The 16341-nt window shown below is 47.4% G+C and overlaps 6 protein-coding genes across 6 annotated transcripts; 4 read left to right on the top strand and 2 right to left on the bottom strand.

Annotated features, from left to right (window-relative positions):
• Positions 1 to 89: 89 nt before the first annotated feature.
• Positions 90 to 2725, top strand: N7479_010804 (RNA-processing protein PTA1; the record flags this gene model as incomplete). Its single annotated transcript, XM_057258495.1, has 8 exons — positions 90 to 427; positions 512 to 677; positions 730 to 860; positions 914 to 1117; positions 1169 to 1517; positions 1569 to 2410; positions 2468 to 2538; positions 2598 to 2725. 8 exons carry the CDS (start codon positions 90 to 92, stop codon positions 2723 to 2725), a joined length of 2229 nt encoding a protein of 742 aa, XP_057105953.1.
• Positions 2726 to 4524: 1799 nt separating this feature from the next.
• On the bottom strand, positions 4525 to 6319 carry N7479_010803 (cytochrome P450; the record flags this gene model as incomplete). The annotated part of the gene is made up of 3 exons (XM_057258494.1): positions 4525 to 5231; positions 5297 to 6133; positions 6187 to 6319. The coding sequence occupies 3 exons, from the start codon at positions 6317 to 6319 to the stop codon at positions 4525 to 4527; spliced, it is 1677 nt and encodes a 558-aa protein (XP_057105952.1).
• Positions 6320 to 7390: 1071 nt separating this feature from the next.
• Positions 7391 to 8852, bottom strand: N7479_010802 (Cytochrome b5; the record flags this gene model as incomplete). Its single annotated transcript, XM_057258493.1, has 2 exons — positions 7391 to 8715; positions 8768 to 8852. The coding sequence occupies 2 exons, from the start codon at positions 8850 to 8852 to the stop codon at positions 7391 to 7393; spliced, it is 1410 nt and encodes a 469-aa protein (XP_057105951.1).
• A 575-nt stretch (positions 8853 to 9427) lies between these two features.
• Positions 9428 to 11371, top strand: N7479_010801 (uncharacterized protein; the record flags this gene model as incomplete). Its single annotated transcript, XM_057258492.1, has 3 exons — positions 9428 to 9512; positions 9575 to 10210; positions 10275 to 11371. The coding sequence occupies 3 exons, from the start codon at positions 9428 to 9430 to the stop codon at positions 11369 to 11371; spliced, it is 1818 nt and encodes a 605-aa protein (XP_057105950.1).
• Positions 11372 to 11766: 395 nt separating this feature from the next.
• Positions 11767 to 14051, top strand: N7479_010800 (Zn(II)2Cys6 transcription factor; the record flags this gene model as incomplete). The annotated part of the gene is made up of 7 exons (XM_057258491.1): positions 11767 to 11915; positions 11964 to 12235; positions 12288 to 12601; positions 12654 to 12734; positions 12795 to 13402; positions 13452 to 13634; positions 13685 to 14051. 7 exons carry the CDS (start codon positions 11767 to 11769, stop codon positions 14049 to 14051), a joined length of 1974 nt encoding a protein of 657 aa, XP_057105949.1.
• A 735-nt stretch (positions 14052 to 14786) lies between these two features.
• Positions 14787 to 15136, top strand: N7479_010799 (PNK3P-domain-containing protein; the record flags this gene model as incomplete). Its single annotated transcript, XM_057258490.1, has 2 exons — positions 14787 to 14918; positions 14975 to 15136. 2 exons carry the CDS (start codon positions 14787 to 14789, stop codon positions 15134 to 15136), a joined length of 294 nt encoding a protein of 97 aa, XP_057105948.1.
• Positions 15137 to 16341: the final 1205 nt, after the last annotated feature.

Genomic DNA, 16341 nt, shown 5'->3' with positions numbered 1-16341 from the left:
CAACACCCTCCCTTTCCCCCAACACTTAGTCTCCCAACTCGAATCCTACACGACCGTCACGTACCAGATCCCTTTACATTAGAGTTACAATGGCTCAGCCAATGGACAATGTCGTCGACCAGGTTGCCCAGCTGAACGCTGCCCGTAGCCTCGTCCTCGGTGATGCCGCCTTCTACCCGCAGATTGTTAACGGTATCCTTCCTATTGTTGGAGCTAGTACACGGCTGGAATTGCGAAGATGGGGTGCAAGCTTCTTGGCAGAAACCTTTGCTAGCCCAATGCTAGCTGTCGCGCAGAAGGAGCAGCTGGCACCGAATGTTTTGCAGACAATCCGGGAGATTTTAGAGTTGCCGGAGACAGACACAGCGGTCTTACAGAGCTTAGTGCAGACTTCAGCTAGCTTGTATCCTCTCGTCTTCAGACATGTGTAGGTTATTCTCAAGCTTTCGTGGCCGCGGCGCACGAATGCGCCCCAAACCAACACTTGTTGCAGAGCTAACAACACCTACAGAGTGAACCACCCACAAGACGGCAAGTCATGGGAGACGATGAGTGCGATCAAGCAGGATATACTTAGGAGAATGGACACCTTCCCATGCCCGGTTAAGCTTTGCTGTGTCAAGTTCATCCAGCGCGTGGTTCAGGTCCAGACGCCTGGATTGATCTCGGACCCCAGGGTATGGTTTGCGAGTTAGAAGACTTGGATTTATATGTACTAACTTTGATCAGCGACCGGAGCAGAATGAGACGTCTTTGGCTGTTGTACCCCGAAACCATGCTGTTCTGTCCATACCAAACCTAGAAGCGGAATCCTCAGGTCTTCTCGATCGACTACTCGGCGTTTTCCAGGAAGAGATCAGGTATCAGAACCAACTTACTCCACGAGTTTAGTGTGCCACTAACACAATCCCAGTGATGCTCTCCTTGTGAATGCGACCTTGAACTGTCTTGCCCCTCTCATCCGGACTCGCCAGTCCATAGCCAACAAGATAATCAATGCAGTTTTAGAGTTCTATCCCACGAAACACGTCCGCCCTCCGTTCACCCCGACAACTCGCGTCAGCGTCAAGTCTATGGAGCGTACAGCTCGAGCTCTGCTCATCAATATCTTGAAAAAGTATGTTGTCATCCTAGTTGCAAAAGATGTGGTTTGACCTAACTTTCCTAGGAACCCGAATCACCACCTGGCAGGCCGGATGCAAATGTATATTGAAAGATTAATGCAATCACGACTTGAGGCGACCGACGACGCTTCGCGGAAACGTGGATTGCCAAATGAACCTACCGACGGGCTTGACAACGCTAAGCGGGCACGTCTCAATGCTTTGCCTCCTCCAATTCTTAAAATTCCTCCAATGGCACCGGGCCCTGCAAGCTTTGATCGGCTCTTTACCTTGACTGAGGACACGGGACTGTCCTCCTTTGATGTAAAACAGCTACCAATTGACCTAGTCCTCAAGATTGTCGTACCTCTCTTGTCGCAAGTACATGATTCAACACTTTCACAAGCTGTCGATGTAAGTATCACCATGAGAGCGATGCCTTATTCTTTGCTGACATTGCTCTAGGCTGTTCGAACTCGATATCAGACAATCACCAAAGATCAAAACTTGCAACGGCAGCAGCAACAGAGAACAGCTGCCCAAGATGATGACGACGATTATGAGCCCGAATATCAGCCCATGGATGTAGCATCCGTTGTTTCGGAAGAGGCCAGTGCAGTTGCGGCGGAGGTAGCTGATCTTCAACCAGAATTGGTCTCACTGGGTCCCTTTGTCCTGCCACAGCCACCTCCACTGAGCGAAGAAGAGGCTGGGGAAATCGGACGCAGTGCGGTTGCACGCGTGTTTGGCATGTTGACCGCAGCCGAAACATCACCTGCACCCGCCAAAGGCCAAAGTCAACAAAAGCTCGGATTCGCCAGGTTAGCAGGCAGTACATTTGACCGAGACGCATGGTCTGTTCTCCTTGCTCGCTTGGCTACACGGGCTCCTGCCGGTCTCGAAAATGACCCGCAAACCAAGGGTGATGCTGTCCGCAAGCAAACAACTATTGCTGACTCGATCCGCGAGACGCTCTATCGGTTCATCTTGGAAGATTTCCGAGGACGACTTAACATTGCCATTATCTGGCTCAACGAAGAGTGGTATAATGACCGGATCCAAATGAAGAGTGCTGCTAATCAGCGTGATGATACCGAAGAAGACTCGGAACCAATTGTGGCTCTGAATTACGATACCTGGGCCACCCGACTTTTGGATGGCTTCCTGGCTTATTTGGACTCTCGGGATATCAAGGTGCTGGTCCGCTTCCTCAGTGAAGTTCCTGAGATCACGCTTCCCATCACTCAACGGGTGGCCAGCTTGGCCAAAGATCCAGAACGTGTGAACCTTTGTGTTCAATCATTGATGTATGTCATCATCCGTTCTTCCCACTATCAATAACCCCCTTGCTGACTTTCTTTTAGGTACCTGATCATGTTCCGACCTCCAGCACGAGAGATGTGCTTGAACACAGTAGAGGATGTCTACCAGACTTGTAAGTGTACCCTTTCTTTAATATCCACTGGTATTATATATCTAACATGCGGCGATCAGACGAGGAATCCCGACCTGCTGCGGGCAAAGTCCTCACCAAGTGGCGCCCACAAAGTACCGCTTTGGAGCCAGCTACAAATGATGCGCCGGCATCATCAGAGGCAAAACCTATTACTTCAGAGTCATAATATTGTCATTTCTACTACTCAATGAAAAAAAGACGATCAGATGAGATGAGATAATTCAATTTTCCACAATTTCGATTACTGGGGATTATCAGCTTCATTCTTCAGGGACTATCGTTTTTATTGCACATGTCTTCAGTTTGGTGCCTTTGAGCCTTTGTTTCATCATACCTTTCCTTTAGCACATCAGTGGACATATATTCTTACACCCTCCTTCTATAACCCCACATAACTCAACCCCAGTATAATCTACACCGCCTACCTAAAACGCGTATAATCAAACCACGCTAAAATAGCACGCGAATCTGCATTTCGGTTTAAAACTGCTTTGAAATTACTACCTTTCACTTTCTATACCCTGCCTACTACCTTTTACCATGGTGGGACGGTCCAAAGAGCTTACACCTGCTATACGTGAGCGTATATGCGAGCTTCATGCTATTGGATGGGGGTATAAGCGCATCCATACCCGCTATCCCACCATCCCGCTCTCTACAATCCGATATACCGTGAAAAAAGAGAGCGAGCGACGAGATGGCGTGTCAAAGCCGCGATCTGGTAGACCGAAAAAGCCGGTAAAGACTGGATCTTAGACGCTATCCATGGAGACCCGAGATCACGGCCGAAGACCTCCTTGCCGAGGTTAATTTTAAGGTTAAATACCGCTCTATACAGCGCTTTTAAATGCTGGTAACTTACTAAATGGCGATGTAGCTGGCGCCCCTTTCTTAAGGAGGAACATGCGCTGAAAAGCCTTCGTTGGGCACTCCGCTATCGACACTTTACACCTGAGGGTTGGGCCTGGTCTGATAAGTGTACGGATGAGCGAGGAATTGGTGTACGCTCTGAATGGACTTTTATATATCCTCGAGATCAGCCAAGAGAAAGACTGTCAAGGAAAACCCTTACGGGGGAAGCAAGTGAAGCAGATGTTTTGGGCTGCATTTTCTGGCGCTACCCGGCGTACGGGGCTTATCCCGCTCTTCGGGAACCCTGATGCTGGTGTCCATGGGTTACGGGCCTAGCTATCAAGGAGCTATACCGCCGGCTCCTACGTATCTTACTTGTGAATCAAGATAGTATTTTACAACATGATAATGCTTCGACGCATACCGTGTACATCGTACGGGGTGCATTGGCTGGGATGTAGATTGAGGCTATGGAATGAGTCCTTATTCTCCTGATTTGGATCCAGTTGAAACCCTCTAGACGTTACTGAAAGCTAAAATTTGAGCTTCGGCCTGATCTCCTGCATATGCGGAATAATGACACTACAAAGGAAAGTCTAGTAGCTACTGCGCAGTAGAGCACCTCTTTGGGACGATGCCGCACCGAGTGGAAGCTAGATTTCATGTATGAATTTATTTATGGAGGTTTTTGATCAGTAGAATATTATAAAATTAGGGGGAGGGGGTTGTCTAGAGCTATTGGAAAGTGTAAAAGAACTTGAACTTATGTCCACTCGTTATATATTTACCGGGCCTCCATCTCACTCGTTTTGTCTCTTGAGATATATATCCCTTTCTAACCTCAATGCATTTTCTTGAGTTTTATTTAGTAGTGCTGGACATATCCATCGCGGAGACTAAGTCTTCCATCTGCTAGGCGTATAGTATTTGTTAAATTTCTACATAATGGTAATGTACGATGGGAATTCTCTTTTACGCCTGAGGAAAAGCCTCTAGTTTGCTAATTTGGTAGATGGGAAGTTCTCTGTAATAAACGAAATAAACGAAATAATATACATTTCTCTATTCTAAAAAAAAATAATTCCCGCTACCTAATCACATGCCGGAATTCTCTCAAACACCCTCCGTTCCCGATGTCTCGGTCTTCGGGGGCCATTTCACTCTCCGCTCCGTGCGAACATAGAGGTTATTAGGCCGAATCAACTGGAACATGGGATCATACTCGATGGGTTCATTACCCTCCCGAATGAACTTGTACCGGAAGAGGAGTTTCGGGATGAAAACCTTGATTTCCTGCAAGGCAAAGTTGAATCCAATACACATGCGTGGGCCCATAGCGAATGGGATATACGCAGCCTTGTGTCTGTTTTTGACCTCATCAGTGTCCCAGCGGTCAGGGTTGAACTGATTGGGGTTATCCCAAATATCGGGGTTGTTGTGGATGTGGTGTAGCGCGGGGAGAATAACCGCGTCCTTGGGGATTTTGTATCCTCCGGGAAGCACAAGGTCAATCTTGGCGGTTCGGCCAGGTTGGAAACTTGGGTTGTGGCGACGCTGGGTCTCCTTGATGAACTTATCGAGGAAATCGAGTTTATCGGTGACATCTGCTGTGATCTCGGTGTTCTCATCGATATCATTGTCGATGAGTTCTTGAAGCAGCTTCTCTTGCATACCAGGGTAGGTGACAAGACCGTAGATGAGCCAGGAAAGAAGGGAACTGGTGGTTGTGAAGCCAGCTCCGGTTGCGACGACGAGAGCCCAGATCAAGCTTGATTTGGGTAGTTTCTCGCCTTTGTTATCGGTTGCGCGGACGGCATAATCTGAAACGTTTGTTAGTATCCATGAATATGAGAAGCCGACTGGGTGATGTATGATAGCCACTTACCGATCATGTTAGACGCCTTGAGCGCTGCATCCTGCAGTGGCAAGTCCTCAATGCCACCACTGGCAGCTTGTTTAATTGTTTCAGTCACGATCTCTTCAACTCTGTTTTTGTAGTCGTTGAGGCGCTTAGGGTCACCGAATGGCAGTTTAGCATACCAATCTCCCTTGGACGAGACTTTCTTATTGAGAGAAAGAACTCCAGCAATCAAATGCACCATCTCGTGCATCGGTGCGTCCGGAGATGAGAAGTGTTGGAAGTCCAAGCCAAGCGTGAGCTTTCCAACTGCTTGAGCGCCGAGCTTCAGCATATACTGATAAACATTCCAGGCTTCGCCCCGCTCATCAAATTCATCAAAGACCTTGAAGGCATCCTCCACTGTCTTCTGCATTGTTGGTGCATAGTGACGAACAGCCTTGGGACCGAGAGCCGGCGGCAAAAACTTATGAGCAACCTTCCACTCGGGAGTATCCGTATCTCCCAGGAAAACACCGGCCTCGGGCTGCTTTAGGGGGTAGAGTGGATGAGCCTCGTTGATCTTCTTTGTGAAAAAGTCAGACTCGGCAAAGACGATCGCAGAGATGGCGGGATCATTTGTTTGATAGGTTACGCGGCCCAGATTTGTTGTCTTGATGACTGGGCCGTATTGTTCGAAGAGTCGCTGGTGGTTGCCGAGGTGGTCTGGGTAGACTTCGAAGAAATTTCCAACATAGGGGAGACCCTTCGGGCCTGGAGCATCACGGACTGCATTTCCATCGATGGTGATGGCTATGGGAGTGTTGGCCGAAGTGATTTCGGAGATTTCGTTCAATGGGAGGTCTTCAGCTTGGAAATCGATACCTATCACACATGTTAGACATTAAGGCATGAAGGAACCAATTTTTCAAACTTACCACTTGGCTCAACGATTGCGAAGTGAGCTGCAATCAAGTCCTTGAGTGCAACCAGATCACCTGTTGTGTCGACATCGATGTTCCTAGCGGAGGAGACTGACTCTCCAAGGAGATAAAATTGCTTTGCAGGCATTGTGATTTAGTGCTTGTTGTCCTGATCACTTCAATCTAGGAATGCAAACTTATATATCAACTGCGCAATAGTCATCAAGACGGGATCCCGGCCGCTTCATAGTTCGGGATGCTGCTTCCTCGGCTTGTGGGTCAGTATGGACCTTTCCGATTGGCTTAGCCCTTCCTCGGAGATCTCCTGTATACCTCGGAAAGACTATTTCATGGATGTCCCCTCGGTGATCTACGAGATACAGATAGGATTTTCAATAGATTAGACATGATTCATCGTCGGAAATTATGTCGGTATCTATATAGGTCTCCACTGTGGAGCTCAAAATAGGTGAATTTAGCAGGATTTGAAATATCCCGTCCATTGACGTGCTTTTGAAATCCACTTCCCGAAGGCATAGGATTCTATAGAATATTCGATATGATGGGGGATGTGGGGGCGAAGAAAAATCTTGTTTATTCTTCCTACTACCTTTACCCCTGAGGAGGTCTAGAAGTCTAGAGGACTACTTCGTAGTCCTAGAATGAATAGACATACGAGTAATATGCGAGGCAGTCTTACTGCCTAAGGCAGATAGTAAATTTACTCCTCTCCTGGATTGACCTTCTCTCTCTATCTCTCTATCTGTCTTTCTGCGTGTCTCGGTCATATTTATCTCTCATCTTGCCTTCTCTACAATAAAAGATACCTTGTGATTTTGTGGGCTGTGGGATTATCAAAGATCCTCTAACTCTACAAGTAGTAAACCCCAGTTAGTCTAGTTACACACACACACACACACACACACACACATATTATGTTAAGATGAAATATTCCCGGTGTATACTATACCAGAATCAGATTCGTTTATTAAAAATAAGCAGCAATGTATAAGTTATTGCTCATTTTCAACGCCGCAACTTTCAGATTAAGATCCTAAGCAAAAATACTTTGCAGACTTTGAATGACTTGTTATACTCTCCAAAATCTATCATGTTCGAAATATATCAAAGTAAAAACACATTGAATTCAAAAATAGCTATAATATACAGCACAATCTATAAACACGGAACAACCAGGTAGTATATAGTCAGAAACAATCTAGAAGCAGAAGATCTCGTCGCTCATCTTTCCGACGGCGCCAGGAGCCTTGAAGCCCGCAGCCACCAAGCCCTTCTTCGAAGCATTCACCATACCTGGTGGTCCACAAAGCATGATCTTAGTATCAGGTGCTGGCCCAGGCAACCTCGCGGCCATGACTTCTGGTGTAACGTATCCCGAGCCATAAGCCCAGTTTTCAGAAGGATGGTCAAGCATGTACCAGAGCTTAAAGTTCTTGGGATATCCTCGAGCAAAAGCCTCCAATTCGCGACGAAGAAGAATATCCTCTTCGCTTCGGTTGGCATAGATCAGGCTGACTTCGGTCGTATCCCGATCATCCTCACAAATGGCGCGAATAAGTTGGTACATCGGGGTGATTCCGGTTCCACCGGCGATCATACCAATTTTCTTGCAAAGGCCGCGGTGATATTTCATGCCGCCCTTCGGGCCACGGAATTCCACCTTGTCGCCAACTTCCAAAGACGCGAGGTATTGTCCGGTCAGAAGGCCATCGGGGTAGCATTTAATGACAAGCTCCAGCTTCCCAAGATCCAGGTTATTGGACGTCGGGGTGTAGGACCTCGAGACAGCAGCACCGTTGACCATTGCTTTGATAGCAACGTGCTGGCCGATTGGGAGTCCAATCACATCCCGTGTATTGGGCAGTTGGAAGACAAAGCGGTACACATTGGGGGCTAATAGATCTTTCTGAAGAAGAGGGAGCTTTTTGTAGGTCTTGGGCTCGAGGAAGCCCTTCACGAGGTGTGGGTCCAGCTTCTTCATTGTCGAAGCTTTGATGTACGGACGGTACTTTGTGAAACCAGACTCGACTTCGGTGAACTTTGAGAGTTTGACTGCGATAGCACCGCCAATAGACGCGCAGGCCAGGGTGGCAGCAGTGACTCCAGTCATAAATCCACCCTGCAGAAGGCTTGCAAATGGAATGCGAACCTCGGGGATGTGTAGGGAGGTCGGGGAGTTCTTTGCGATGAATTCAGTCAGGGCTCGGTGATTCTTGGAAGAGACGTAGACCAGTGCAGAAGCAGCAAGTGTGGCAGTAATTGTAGTGGCAGTTTTGAGGACCGTCGATGACTTCTTTGGTGTCTCTCTAGCGGAAGAGGTTGGCTTGATTACACGAACAACCTTGCGCTGGACAAATTCGTGTGCATCCTTGACAGTACCGATTTGGTATGTCTCCAGGATCTCATTTGCATCCTCTGAGTGACCGACATCCTCATATGCAGATGTTGCATCTGTACCGGCGACGTCTAGCAACACATCCGCACCACCGGGGTGGTCTCGCACATAGCCTGTGATATCGTAGACTGGGCATGTCAGAATATTGAACAAGATAGTTGAGGAAGGGAGAAAGATTACCTTTTCCATGAATTATAACAAAAAGATCGTTCTTTGAGTTGTGAGTAGCCACTTCGCTGGCGCTGAATTCTTTCAAGGGTGCCATTGTGTATGGAAGATGCAATATCGATAGTGATGTGATATCTTTTAGCGCGACACTGAACTTGAGACAAATGCTTTATAGTTTTAAGAAATAAATGCGCTATTTATTCCTTCTATCCTATAAAGATTTTCTGATTAACATTCAAGTCCAAACAGGGGCTGAAACTTCCGAGGTACACTACCTCGGCATTTGCCTCCATAGTTCTATCGAGATTTAAGACAAAGATCGGCCTGATCCACCTAAGCATTTGCCCTAGCGGCGCCTCCAAACTTTATCTAGGCCGTTTCCACGGCCCGAAACTGGAGTTTCCGAGGAGTGAACCAAGATAGATACTCCTCGGTGTTCGTTGACGGGGACAATCTGTCTTTGTTACTTCTGGAGTAGCGGATAGAGTGGATGTATCCTTCCGAGGAATGTACGGAATAGCAATGGCAAATGGCAATGAGACATAAAAGGAACTCGCCCGTCACTGCGATTGAACCAATACATCACTAGACTGCTTTACACTTGAACTGCTTGCCTTACATTTGAACCACTTGCCCTTTTTTTAATTACACTCGATCTACTTGCCTTACAACATGTCATCAAACTGGGAACCTCCTCGCAACTACCGCAGCCGCACAGTTGCCATTCTTGGTGCAGGCGTACTCGGCCGCCGAGTAGGTCCGTATTCCATCCCGCGTGGTATTCGATAGATAGAAGTGCTGACAAAATTCTGGCATCAGGGTGTATCTGGGCTTCAGCCGGCTTCGATGTTAAGATTCGAGACCCCAGCGAGCAACAGCGCGTAGACGGAATTGCATACATTAAGGAAAATGTTCAATCATATGCCGCCAAAACCAACCAAGTTCCCGGATCATATGAAGCCGTCGAAGATATGAAGCAAGCCGTTGAAAATGCTTGGCTCGTCATTGAAGCTGTTCCCGAGAAGCTCGACCTTAAGATCGCCACTTTCGCTGAATTGGAGGCCCTCACTCCGGAGGACTGCATCCTGGCTTCCAACTCATCCTCATACAAGACTTCCGAGATGATTGGTCAGATCTCTGATTCCACCAAGACGCGTGTTCTGAACATGCACTATTACATGCCACCAGCGTGTATGATTGTGGAGCTCATGACCAATGGACACACTACCCCAGAGATATTCCCTTTCATGGTTGAGCGCTGCAAGGAGGCTGCCACAAACCCATATGTCGCAAGAAAGGAATCTACTGGATTCATCTTCAATCGGTTGTGGGCTGCTGTGAAGCGGGAAGTCTTGACCATCTTGGCCGAGGGTGTTTCAGTTCCCGACGAGATTGATGCGATGTGGGGTGAATTGTTTGTCAAAGCAGGAACTCTTCCTTGCCAGACAATGGATAGTAAGATATTTGCCCATCTTCCTTGATTCCATGAGAATTTGTTCGCTGACAGAGCATTGTTTAGATGTTGGCCTAGACACCGTTGCCTTCATTGAGGGTCACTACGTGGAGGAACGTGGACTTTCCCCCGAGAAGACGGTCGACTTTTTGAAGAAGAACTATCTGAGCGAGGGAAAGCTCGGAACAAAGTGCTCAAAGGGTGGCCTCTATCCTGCTAGCGAGCCGGCTCCTCCCAAGGTTGAGTCAAAGAAACCCGAAATCTTGGTGTTGGACCTTGGACTGTCAGCCGCCGCACCCAGCATGAAATCAGGAGAGATCCTCCAGATTTCCGCAGACGGCAAACAACAGAAGACCATCATTAAAGGGCAAGCCTTACCTGATGGACTCGCTGTAGACTCTGGCCGCATGTTCTGGACTGCCATGGGCATTCCAGGAAAGCTCGACGGCGCTGTTTACTCCGCCAACTTGGACGGAGCCGACATCAAAACAGTTGTTGCCCCAGGCAGTATCGATACACCCAAACAGCTGTGTCTTGATACCGTGGCGCAAACCGTCTACTTCTGTGACCGTGAAGGGTGCCGAGTCTACCGCTGTGCCTACGACGGCTCCAACCTGGAGGTTTTGATTGATAACACTGGCGGCGATATGACCGCAGAGCAGCGTGTCTCCGCCTGGTGCGTGGGAGTCGCCGTGAACCCAAGCCAAGGTAAATTCTATTGGACTCAGAAAGGACCTTCGAAGGGTGGTGAGGGCCGGATCTTCTGCGCCGATATCGCAACCCCCGAGGGTCAGTCAGCAATTACTCGCGGTGATATCCAGTGCATTAAGTCTGGTCTTCCCGAGCCAATTGATCTTGAGGTTCACGAGGCTTCTAGCACACTTTACTGGACCGATCGTGGTGAACTCCCGTGGGGCAACTCGCTGAACAGAGCCAAGTTGGGCGATGATGGTCTCCCTCTATCAACCAGTTCCCCTCTAGGATATGAGATCCTCACCAGGGGTCTAAACGAGGCCATCGGTGTGAAGTTGGATTCCGCCAATTCCCTAATCTATCTCACTGATCTGGGCGGATCTATCTACCGGTGCGACCTGGATGGCAAAAACAAGGAGAAGGTTTACTCCGCTGAGAACCGGGCCTTTACTGGAATTACTATCCTGTAACCCTGAATTACTATAGAGGTTTATAGAGATTTTTGTATCTAACTAGAATATATATTGTTTGAAGATTATTATTGTGGAAAATATACGTTTAATGTAGGACCAAGAATTGTGATGCCTCAGGCCACAAATATACCGCAGACATCTTGTGTAGCGCAGATAGATCTCTCAACTTTCTCTTCCTCTCTTCTCTATAGTTCTATCTTTTTCTTAGTGAACGTAGCCTCCTCTCTCGCCCAAATCCAAGCCACATTCCTTAGAAAAATCTTACCTCGGAACTGTCGGGAAAGAATGCTGGGCCTCGGCTATTTCGGATGACGTTAATAGTACTTGACGACATTCGGCGACCCGACCTTCTCGGCAGACCGACACATCAATACTTGGCAACCAGACTCGACATGTCTACACGCCGCTATAGATCGGCTGCTGCTTGTCAAAATTGCCGTCAGCGCAAAGTGCGCTGTAGCGTGACGGTGACCGGTATCCCGTGTATAGGTTGTACGCAAGATGGCAGAGAATGTCACGTTCCGCCGACAAAAACCCAATCGTGAGGTTTTCTTCTAGATCAATAGAAGCTTATCGCTGACAGATATAGCATACGCGAGAGACATACACGTCGAACTGCATCTGTTGTTAACAGCCCGCCCCACACAGATTCGAATGCATTGACACAACAGTCTTCACTTCCACTTAATGCATTTCCAAATGCACCACTTTCGAATAATGTAGATCGGCCTGAGCTAGCTGGTTTGAGAAGTGTCTCTAATCCCCCAGAGGGGCGCCAGGACGAAGAACAGACTGGTGTTGAAATCGCCACCAAAGTCCTCGGGAAAAATAACAAACCTGGCCAAGCGCCCTTCTACACTGGTCTGTAATCACCGCACGAGTATTTCCATATTAAGCTAACCAAAGTATCAAGGTGATTCGCCTGGGTTCGGTGCTGTCTTTGATATATGCTCGCCTTCACAGCAGCCTTTATCAAGGCATATCATGCTCACTTCCAAAACATCGGCCTCGCTATCTCCTGAGGATAAAGCGTACCTGCAGTATAAGGGAGTCTTCAATATGCCCCGAAAAGAAACTTGCGATGAACTTTTGCGGGCATACTTTCATCATGTGCATCCCATTATGCCAGTGATTGACGCTACAACACTTCCATACCTCTACCCCAGTGGAGATGGCCAAGCGTACAATCTGATATTATTATGGAGCATCTTCTATGTTGCAGCTAATGTGAGGCGTACCTCCCCTCAGTGGAATGACAATCTAGTTAACACAGATATAGCACGTCCCGGCCGATACTTGGAAATCAGAGGGGTTTTCATCCAGGAAAGAGATGAAAGAATCCATGTACTCTCGCGCGAAGGTAGGCAAGCTGACATATGATCTATTCCCGAATTACACTTCTCTAATGGCCCATTCTTAGTGCCTACATCATAATGCGGGTGAGACGGACCACATAGTTCTCCTTCAATCAGCACTTCTCTTGGGATTTTACCACTCCGAGGCTGATACCTACACCCAGCCGTGGTTTTGGCTTGGTATTGCCATTAGCCTTTGCCAATCAATGGGTCTACATCGGTTCTCCGCTGCGGTCTGTGCCAATTCACCTATCAGTGCATCACAGCAGCGCCTTTGGCGGCGCCTCTGGTGGACCTGCTTCTTTCGAGATCGCTGGCTCAGTCTCACAATGGGCCGTCCATTGAGAATCAACATGAATGACTGCAACACCGTACCGCCATCTACAGATGATATATTGAGTGATTTTGTCGGATTACCCGAGTCCATATCGGCAGCATATGTCCCGAGCGATCTGCCGCAGCTAGCAAACTACTGGGTGACAATGATCCAACTCACTCAGCTTTTGGGAGACGCTCTTACCTTGAGCTACCAACCCTTTGGAACCGATCCATCCTTCCAGCAGGTTGAAGCACTTGAACGAAAGATTTTGCGCTTCCAACTTCCCGAATATCAAGAGGCGGGACAAAGTCCACTTGCAACCTTTTACTTGTATCACTTGCAGCTTCATTACCAGTGAGTGCTAACAACATATCCATATATAACTGCTGCTGACAACCAAAAGAGCATTCTTAATCACTTTTTACCGCCCCTTTATCACAAAGACCCCGGAAGGGCTACCCGCTTCTCGCCAGGATGCATGGCAAACTCATGTCCGAAATCAGATCAATATAGCTGCGCTACAGACCAATTCCATCCTTGATAATCTGGCAAACGAGAAGCTGTTGGGATTCTCAGGTCCTATGACGTGAGTGCAAATTCTCATGCAAATATTATCTTATCTGACAATCACTCTAGGCCACCGCTGTTAGTCCCAGCAATGCATGTCCACCTCCTCAACTGCAAATCCCCCGATCCCGTTTCTCGACGTCTGGGTCTCAACAAGATTGAGGTTTGCATGATAGTCTTGGAACAGATGCAACACAACCACCCCTGCTCCTCGGTCTTCCGAGGTATCTTTCTTGAAGCCATCCGTTACATTTTCCCAAACTATGTGGCTCAAAAAGTTCTCCCTGAGTTGGCATCTGAGTCTTCTCCAATGCAAGAATTTCCAGCCGATGATCCTATGGCAGGAATAACAATCGGCGAAGATGCCATTGATGCGCTGATGGATGAGGTATCGATTTTCAATTTTTGGGAGTCCCTTAACAATGTGCAAAATTAGGCTTCTGGAACTACATATGTCAAGATATGTACATCAAATCTTGTGAATTCGTTGAGACATACAACCCGATAATTACTGTACACACAAATACTGTTCTGTTGATCATTTCTTTTGTTAATCTTCTTGATATCCTGCTGAGTCTTTCTCGACCCTATTTCATTTACAAGGACTCGGGACGTTAATTTAAACCAGTGTTGTGGGGGCATGTGGCTGCAGTTATGCCTCAGTCATCAACCCCTAGGTAGTTCTAAGGTTAGTCGGAAGCTCTTTAGTTAAGATACGCTGAGATCCACTCTGTGGGGTTATAGAGGATACCCACTTTCGCAAGTTAACATTCTCAATCACCTTTGGTCTTTCCCTTCCTTTTCATCCTATATGTACCTACCTAAGGCTTCTAGGCCCTCAGCTCCCTAGGCGTCCTCACAGTAATTGAAAGTTATAGCAATAAGTAAGTGAATTTGGTTCTTCCCTTCAAGGCCGATTCATTAAAGGAAAAATTATACACAGAAGACCTCTTGGATATCAAATGGCGCCCGTGTCGCCAGTTTTCAAGTGCTTTTCTCAGGCCATGAGACGCTCCTAATAGCGATCTCCAGGATGGTTCTGTAATCAACCCATTCAGTTCGTTCCCTCAGTACTAGCATGTACGGAAGTCCTACGAATCATTACTATTGACTACCTAGCTTGGTGTATGCGTTCCCCCGTATCTCGGGATCCGAATAGGCGTTACTCATAATGGCACTACCGGTGACTTGGACACTCCATCGATCAGAAGGCTTTTTCCTTGTCGGTCGTTGTTCGGGACTAGAGCCAGTATACAGTAATACCGATTTGCGAAACAACATAAAGGTTGCGGTGATTGACTTGGTATGCAAATTGATTGAGACTCCTCCAAGCACGTTTTCTGACAAGAATGCCCCTAGAAAGAAACTCTCATCATGTCCAAGTCCGGAACATTGCACGGAAAGGACGTGACTGATTGGCGGTGGTGGGATGAAAGCGTACCTGTCAAGCTACGAGCCCTTGCTCTCGGCCCCGAAACCGCTAGGTCACAAGTTCCATCCCGAGCGGAATTTGAAGGGTAAGGAAGAGGGAGAGGATGGGGGCAGGAATATTTAACATAGAATCGTAAGGGAGCAAACCTAATCGTCATTCCTATAGTGGATGTCTCACAATTTCAATCTACATCGATGATTATCCTCATTGGCTCTCCTGGCGCAGGAAAATCCACATTTTATCGCCGCTTCCTTCAAGATTGTGGATTTATAAGACGAGACGCACGCTCATATGATTCTCAGCAATCGTTTATTCTCGCGGTCGATGAAGCGATGACACAAGGAATTCCGGTAACTACTGCATCAGCATAACAGGTTCTGCTAGCGCTAACCAAGGTCAGGTTGTGATCGGTTTGTAACTCTGCTGACCTGGACAACATCATTCGTTCCCTAACGAGGCTAGATGATTTGAATATCGACAATAAATCTCGAAGTAGTTGGATATCAATGGCTGTAAAATATGGAGCTTCAGCTCATGCACTTTGGTTCACATCGTCGTCTGATTTATGGCTTCACAATGATACTGTTCGTGCACTTGGCGGGCCTTTGCTGCGTATTGATTATTTCGAGTTGAGTATTAATGTGAACTGACGAGCTTTGGATCTAGATGAACCAGGAGCATCGGCCCGTGTATCCGCGATTACATTTTCTCGACCTTTTGCCTCGCTTCGAAAAGCCAACTACTAAGGAAGGATTCTGCGCTGTCCACAAATTTGACTTTAAGGTATAGACCCTTGACTATGATTGAAATTGTGCCGAAGCTGGTTTAAAATAGTGGAGTGGCACCGAGGAACAACTCGAGATATGGAAGAAATTTTGGTTGTAACTGCTTACAGTGGAAGTAGGCTCTTATTGGTTTGCGTGCATTGAAGGCGATGTATGCTATCTCACTTTCTTTCTTTAATTGCATTGCGTTTTATTGCGAGGATGTCAAGACCCCTGGGGTCTTGAGGGCCTCGCGGCCCTTGCCTAGCGTTAGTCAGACTCTATTGCATCGATTGAACTGTCGTGCCCTGATGCATCTTTGAAGAAGTTGCCTAGGTAGTGGAATTAACTCTGCATTTGATCACGTATCAGAAAGTCTTCTGATAGATTTGGAGCTGTTCTATTATCGCAAATTGGGAGTCTCTCGTCTTCGATCTTCGAAAAAATAGTACAAGGTGAGAATAGACTATTAAGGAATCTAGTGATTGCTAGCCGGGGAATCGCGGTCTCTCAACCTTCCATAACGAAGC

The sequence above is a fragment of the Penicillium vulpinum genome (assembly GCF_028829585.1).
Source record: "Penicillium vulpinum strain IBT 29486 chromosome Unknown utg000004l_segment0_segment0, whole genome shotgun sequence".
In the NCBI taxonomy this organism is placed as follows: domain Eukaryota; kingdom Fungi; phylum Ascomycota; class Eurotiomycetes; order Eurotiales; family Aspergillaceae; genus Penicillium; species Penicillium vulpinum.
The sequence above is the reverse complement of the archived record's forward strand: the minus strand, read 5'-3'. Positions and strand labels throughout refer to the sequence as shown.